General features: G+C 56.2%; 1 protein-coding gene across 1 annotated transcript; it reads left to right on the forward strand.

The window, feature by feature from the left end:
- Window positions 1-37: 37 nt before the first annotated feature.
- LOC129734709 (uncharacterized) lies at window positions 38-2,926 on the forward strand. Its single transcript, XM_055699064.1, has one exon. The coding sequence runs from the start codon at window positions 423-425 to the stop codon at window positions 1,584-1,586; it is 1,164 nt and encodes a 387-aa protein (XP_055555039.1). The 5' UTR covers window positions 38-422; the 3' UTR covers window positions 1,587-2,926.
- Window positions 2,927-7,755: the final 4,829 nt, after the last annotated feature.

Raw genomic sequence — 7,755 nt, forward strand, 5'->3', positions numbered from 1 at the left:
CGGGGAGATGGATGACCTTGTGGCAGGTACAGGCAGGTGGTGACAAGCAGGTAGGCAGGGTGGGGAGGCAGGTCCCCATCGTGGCTGCTGCTACATGCTCGCCTGGCAGCAAAGACCAGCCCTGGGGACAAGATGAGAAGCCTCTCATTGCCTGGTATCCAGCATCCTCCCCCAGCCCAGGAAGAGTCCTGGGGGGTGGACTGGTTTTGTGGTCAGACCCTTTCCAGCATAGCCAGGATTGGACCCTGGGGCTTAAGAGCTGTGGCCTCTGGGCAAAGAGTCCATCCGTGGCAGGTTTCTTGGGGTGCTGGGACACAAATGTGGGGAGACACGGGGGCTGGCAGTGGGGTGCAGGGCTCTGATCCCAGCTTTCTAACCCCCCTGCCAAGGGGCTGCCATCCCTGGCAGCATTTGGGCTCTCCATGCAGCCCCTGACATGGTGCAGGCAGGTGGCCGGGCTGGGACAAGCCCAGGGGCCAGCTGAGATGGGCTTTCTCCTGCACAGCTTCTGCCCTAGGTTCCTGAACAGTCTGCCTGCGATTTGCCTGCACCCTGCCTGCACCCTACCTGCATGCTTCCATCGCTTTGCCTGTCCACTGCCTGCATGCTGCCTAGTCTCCGTGTGCATTTTGCAAGCGCTCTCTGCCTGCTACCTGCGCTCTGCCTGTTCTCTGCCTGCGCTCTGCTCGCACTCTGCGCGCTGCCTGCGCTTGGTTCCCTGCCTGGGTCTGCGGTTCTGCAGCCTCCCCTGTGGGACTGAGGGCAGCAAAGCCCTGCCTGTCCTGCTGCTCCTGGCGTTTGCCCAGGGCCCGCTGCCTGCTGCTGGGTCCTTTGGGGCAGTGGAGCCCCTGCCAGGCTCCTTCAGCCTCAGCCAGAGCCTCTGCCAGCCCATGGGGCCCTGGAGGAGCTGGAGCCGCTGGTTGCAGGGGACCCTCCCTGCTGTGAGAAGTGGCCAGTGCCCACTGCTGAGCCACCCTGAGCTCTGCCCACGGTGGGGGACGATGGCCCAGAAGACCACCAGACCGAAAGGCCAACTGCAAGGCAGCCTCAGAGGTGATGGAGGCAGCTGCTGGGTACCAGGATGGGATGAGATCACCTGCAACCAGGAGTGCAGCCAGCCCAGCATGGCACTGGGGAGGGGATGGGGCTCAGGCACACTCCCTGGCATCCCTCAGCATCATGGAGCTGGAGCCAGCACAGTACCTGACACTGGCTGGAGAAGCACCATCTCAGAGCAAAAAGCTGAAGAAAAAAGGAATGGGACATCACATGACTTGTCGGCATTGCTTGCCAGACTCCTGGCCACCTTGCAGAGTTCCTTCACTCTCCATTCCCTTTGCTTCAGGTTTTACTTGGGAAGATGGACAATGGCTAAAACTACTCCCGGGACATCACACCATGCAGAAATAGGAGGTGGTGAATCTGCTCAATTTTGTCACCAGAGACAAAACAGACAAGATCAACAGAAAAATAGGCACACCGAGCCTGTGAGACCTGGGATGGCATCAGAGGCCCTCTCCCTCCACCACGGAGGCCACTGGAGGAAGAAGCTTCCAGGAGGCTCTATGGCTAATAAATACCTGTAGGTTAAGAGAAGAGAAGGATCCACCGAGAAGGATTCAACTCATCTTAGTTCTTGGCTGTTCTCAGACCCCCTTCACCTCCTCATGGTCAGGCTAACCCAGCTTAACCCCCTCCACCTCTTGTGGTGCAATGTGTGCCAGCTCCATCACCGTGTTGGTAGCCCTTCTCTGGGCCTCTCCAGTTTATTCACATCCCTCTTGAACTGGGAGGCCCACATCTGAACCCTACTGGGTGGAGAGGCAGCAGCTTCCTTCAGGTGGCTGCCCATTCTCTTCCTAGCATCCTCACCTGTGGGCTTTGCCATTTACTCTGGAGAAGAACAGTGACAAGCTGATGTTCAACCTGAGGTCCACTGTAGCGTCCAAGTTTTTTTCAGCAAGGTCCTTCCAGCTTGGATAGGTCAGATGCTTCTTCAACAAACATCCTGTGATGCCACAGACCATGAAGGGCATCACCCTCATGGTGGATGAGGCACTGTCACACCTCAGCATCGCAAAGGGCTGGTTTCTCCACATAATGTGACTGTGAACCTGTTTTCCAAGCATCCTGCCAGGGCCTGCAGGCTTTCCTCCTGCCGCTGTACTTTGGTTCTCTCTGACTGACAGCATCCTGCGACAGGCACCATCAGGGGACTTTGTTTAGGGGTCCACAAAGCAGCAGAGGCTGAAAACCATAAAACAATTTCCCCTGCAGCTGTGTGTGCCACCAGAAAGACCATACATAGCATAAATACACTTGCCTTTCTGAGCCACTTTCCACCGCTCTCTTGGTTGTGCAGGAAGCTTTGACCTCAAGGAAAAACCAGCCGAACCCAATCACAGGAGGAAATCATCATGTGGAGCAAACCCAGGTCTTCTGTGTCCCCGAGATGGAGCAGAAGCCACCTTCCCTGACAGACAGGTCAGGCTTTGGGTGACAACATGATGGCTTGACTAAGGATATGGAGGAGCAGTGGATGAGGCTGGCAGGAGATGCTGTGGTGGAGCAGGACCTGCCCAGCGGCCACCAGCCCTCCTCTCCACCAGCACCTCGTCCAGGGGAAGCAGAGGAGCGCAGTGGCACTTGTGGTCCATCCTCTTCTCCACCAACACTGTAACACTGATCTTCTTCCCATTTCATCCCAATTTCCCAAACTGAAGAACAAGCCGTTGGGTTGGACAACGGCACATTTGTTTTGGCTGGGCCGGCGAGCAGTGATAAAAGCGAGCCTGTTGCCAACAATTCATTTCCTATTTCAGGCCCTACCAAAAATAAACTCGGAAGGGAAACTCCAATGAGAACAAAACATGCATGAGGCAACAGGCTCCCGAAATTACATAGGAAATTTCTCTCTCAGTGCTCGCTAGGGAGGGGGGATGGCAGCACCAGGGGTGTTTCATGCTGGAGGGGGGATTGCAAGGGGCTTGGGGAGCTCCATCAGCTCCACCAGCACAAGCCAGGATTATAGGGATATAAATATATATTCAGCTGACATTTCATGTAGCGGCTTCATGTGGGTACGTTACACGTGGGGAAATGGCTCTTTCCTTCTTTGCTCCCCAAAGTGGATTCAATGGTCTTTGGTTGCCTTCCCCAGGACCCTTGGCTCCAGGAATGGCCAGGCTGGGGGCACTGGAATGTCATCTGGCTGAGTGGGTGACATCCAGCATCCAGCTGGCACGGGGCTCCCTGCAGCTGTGCTGAGTAATCACCCCACAAACTGGGACCCCCAAAGAGAAGCAGCCACTGCCACACCACCAAAACCATCTCACATTCCTCACCGCAGCCACTGGCAGCACCATCAGCATCCCTGGAGGACTCTGGTGGCATCTGAGTCACAATAAATAGCAGCCTTTTTGCAAGCCACCATCTCCTGCTTGCACATGTACCCTCTGCCCACCAGCTCTGCTCCAGCGTGCCAGCCCCCCGGCAGGGAGGAGAAAGCTGTGCCAGCGGTCCCCATGAGCAGGGGTGGTGGCTCTGGGACCCTGTGCCACTAGCCCTGGGGTGGCACGAACACCTTGAACCGACACCTACAGCTTTCCCTGGGGGTGACGGAGCCTTTCTGTGGCTGTTCGCAGCCTTTTCCCCCATGGAGGGCTGCGGGGGCGGCAGCTTTGTCACTGCAGCCTTTCCCTGTGCCCGAGATGCCACACAAGACACAGGACATCAATATAAACATATACTCCAGGAGTATATGCATTTTAATATATATACACACATACGGAAATACATATATAGATTTATATGTATAAAATATACATACACATATATATGTATATATAAAAATATATATATACACACACACTCCTATACACTCTGGGGGTAAATTTTTTAAATGTATATATACTCATTTTCTTATACATGCACACACACTCTCCTATATACTCCTGGAGTACATAATATATACTTATAAATGTATTTATATATATATATATATATAAAAGAATATATAAGTACATGAAGTATAGCTATATACACACACATATATTTTTATGTATTTATTTTTATATATGCATATATATGTGTATATCCACACGCACATCTATACTTAGATATTTATTGAAGCTCCAGGAGTTGAAGGTGAGGATGGACAGGCTGGGCTGAGGTTGCCCCCAGCCTGCAGCATCCGCGTGCCAGCCCCATCACCGCTGGCCCCATGGCAGTGCCACCCGGGCACCCCCCGACACGGTGCCCACAGAGTGGGTCTTTGTGACCCTGAATCCAACAGGCACGAGGCTGGGCATCTCCTGGAGGATGTGGGGTTCAGGGAGCCACAGGTGCGGGGGTGTCTCAGCATGGACCTGTTGGGGGAGCAAGGCAGCGGGGTGTCCAGCGAGGGGTTTACCTCCCTGCACCGTTCAGAGCCCAGCAGCAGCCCCAGGCTCTGCAGCTGGGACCTGGCACCTCTCTAAAGCCATTTTGTCCCCACTGACAGGCACCCAGGGCTGGGCAAAAGGCCACGGTCACGCTTCTCTGCCCTGTCCTCTGCGCGGACCAAGCTGAAGCTCCTGGGCTTTAAACTGGGGACATGCCCCCAGCTCATCGGGGTCTCCAGGAGACCCTCCGCAGCACCTCAATCCTCCAGCCTAAAGGCTAGGGTGCATGTGAATGTGCCATTTGGGGAGGAGATGGTGCTGTGCCCTGAGGAGCCCCAGGGCACCGTGGGGGGCTGCAGCTGGAGCCCCCCACTTGGCAGGCATCGGGCATGCGTGCAACACCTCCCTGGGCAGCCCGCCGAGCAAACCCACTTTGGCTCCATTTTAAGACTCTCCCTCACCCAGTGGAGTAGCAGGAGCATTTGCATGTGATCCAGGGCACCAATTAATCCCTGGTCATAACGAACTGCACAGACCAAAGGGACGAAGCTCGGCAGCTGCAGCGCTTTGGGGCTGCAAATGCATTTCTAGCACACCGAGCCATCTCTGAGCAGATCCAAGAGCCTGAGCTTTTATTCCAACCTCTGGAAGCTCTGTCCGGCATCATTTGGGAAAAATCCCTATTTTTGCATGGAAAGCCTGTGTGCGCTCACATCCAAGTGCTCTAAGCAGGAGAGGAAGAATAATTAGGCAGAAGATAGGCAGAGGCATCCGCACCGCCGCTACCTGATTTATCCCCGCGCCTGTGCTGGCCCGGCCACACGCTGTAACACGCCTGGCCTTGTTTAGTCTGTGTGGGAGCACAAATCACGGCGCAATGTCATCGCTCTGCCAGGGTCTGGATTTCATTAGGAGCCACATGATCGGCCTTGGCTGCTGCTGGGGGCTGGCCGTGCTCCCCCCGCAGCGCTGCACAGGATGCAGGGGCGACGGGTTGGGGCGCAGGGCTGAATAGGCGCCTTGTCTGCAGGTGAGGAGCAGCAGCCGCCTTGGTGGGACAGGGGTTTGGTCCCCCTGGGGTGTTTGAAGACCCTGACAATAGTTTTAGGGGAAGGGAGCGTGGCCTGAAGCTGTCCCCTGCTAGCATGGTGACTGTGGGGGTACGGCAAGAGGGAGCCCCTGCAGCAGCCCTTAGCCCAGAAGATGGGACCCACAAGTTTGGGTCGCTGCCCTTCCCCAAAAGTCAGGCTGCTGAAATAGAGGGGCACAGCTGGCAAGTGGGCAGCCCCAGGCCCAGGGATGGAAGGGGCTGGCTGCAGTCTGCCACAGCCCATCGCATTCTTTGCAGCCCACTGCACCTCTTGCATCCCTTATATCCCATGGCACCCTTTGCACCCCTTGCAGCCCACTGCACCCCTTAGATCTCACTGCATCCTTTGCAGCCCACTGCACCCCTTAGTTCTCACTGCACCCTTTGCACCCCTTGCAGCCCACTGCACCCCTTAGATCTCACTGCATCCTTTGCAGCCCACTGCACCCCTTAGTTCTCACTGCACCCTTTGCACCCCTTGCAGCCCACTGCACCCCTTAGATCTCACTGCATCCTTTGCACCCCTTGCAGCCCGCTGCAACCCTTGCATCCCTTGCAGCCTGCTGTATCCCTTGTGTCCCTTACACCCTCTGCACTGCTTCACCCCTTGGAGCCTGTGGCCCCCACACATAACTCACAGCCAAGCCCATACACTTCTCCTCTCTTGCCCTGTCTCCCTCCCAGGTATAAAGCGTCATGCAGTGGCCCCAGAGCATCCGTGCCAGCCAGCTGGGAGACCCTCCAGCAGCGTGCAGGGGATGCAGCTCCCATCTCTCGCCCAGAGCAAACCCAGGCTCACCAGGCAGGGCCACGCAGGCAGGACCAGGGTGTCCACAGGGTGGTCTAGACCTGTCACCCCACACCACACAGACCTTCTGACAACCCCTCTACTCTGCAGGGAGTGGAGACATGAGGAGCTCCTGGGCTGCAGAGCCACAACTAACATGAGTTCACCCTGGCTGACCATCCGCATCTCCTCCTGGGGAAGGATGTGCAGTCAGCATGTGTGTGCAGCATTTCCTCTAAGTCCCCATGGATGCTCAGCCCAGACAACTGAAGCCCGGCAATGTTTTCTGACACATTTCTGATGATGTATGCTCCTCCTAGCAGGGCAAACCCAGCTTTTCCAGCTTGGTAGCCCTTGCTCCACTGGCCGTGTCAGCAGCCGGTCAGGAAGGGAGCATGGAGGTTTCACCCGGCACCACCAAGAGCCAGCGACCACCTCGATCCAGATCTTATTTTAGCTGCAGCTCAGGGGTGAAATTCCCGTTCAGATATTCAGCTCCAGAGGCCAGAGCAGGGGAAACACTTTTACTCCGCAGTGTTTAAATTAGAATAAATCCAGTGAGCCCAAGGCTGTGAGGCTCCGGTGGTCCCAGCCATGCATTTCCCTCACCCAGGGGACAAGCTTGCATGACACTTAGGTCAGGCACAAGGTTAAAGTGGCTCAAAAAAGGAAGAGAGGAGGCTGGGGGCAAGCAGCAAAGCCACCATGGTGGGTGACCACGCACCCAGTGCAGGATGGAGTTGGGAGGCTGGTGTTGGGAGCCCCTTCCCCATGGGTGCAGGGAGCTGGTGCAGCTCTTGGAGGTTCCAAGGAGGAGCTGGAGGAGACTCTGGGAAACCATCCAAACCAAGCTGGGTGAGGAGAGTAGGATCGAGCCCCGAGGAGAGGAGCCACCTTGAGACCTGGCCCTGCAGGGGGTTTGCTAATCTGGAAGCGACCTGGCTCTATCCCCAGCTTGGGTACCAGCCAGGGACTAACCGAGTGCACCGGGGCTTGGGCTGAGCCACTGCCAAACCACCGGCTCTGGCACAGCCGACTCAATCCATAGCCATGCCACAGAGAGCAGAGCTGCTGGTGGGATGCTCGCCTGCTCCCAGTCCAAGCCCCAGACGATGCTGCCTTTTCCCCAGCCCCACAGTAAAAGCAATAAAGCCACGTTTGGTGCAAAAGCCGCAGTGCATCAGCCTCTTTCAGTGACAGCTGGCTGCCTGGTGAAACCACGCTCTCCAAAGGCTGAGTGGCTGTCAGGGGAGCTCCCAGCTCCAGAGCGGTGACTCAGAGCCATGGTGACGTGGCGGCTCTCCCGTAGGGATACCAGGGTTGGGCAGATGTCTCCTGTGGCTGGGTTTGCACTCGGGTTTCTCTGGAGAAAGATTCTTAATTGCCATGTGCTCCAGTTGAGAAAACAAGCTGTCCTGCTCCATGCACGTGGGTGCCCAGCTCCTGCTGCCGTCTCTGTTTGAGTCAGGGTGCAGCAAGACCATAAAAATGCTGTT

The sequence above is a fragment of the Falco cherrug genome, chromosome 1 (genome assembly GCF_023634085.1).
Source record: "Falco cherrug isolate bFalChe1 chromosome 1, bFalChe1.pri, whole genome shotgun sequence".
Taxonomy (NCBI): Eukaryota; Metazoa; Chordata; class Aves; order Falconiformes; family Falconidae; genus Falco; species Falco cherrug.

Coding starts and splice junctions, on each gene's coding strand:
- LOC129734709 (XM_055699064.1), top strand. CDS start 423: ATGCAGCCCCTGACATGGTGCAGGCAGGTGGCCGGGCTGGGACAAGCC.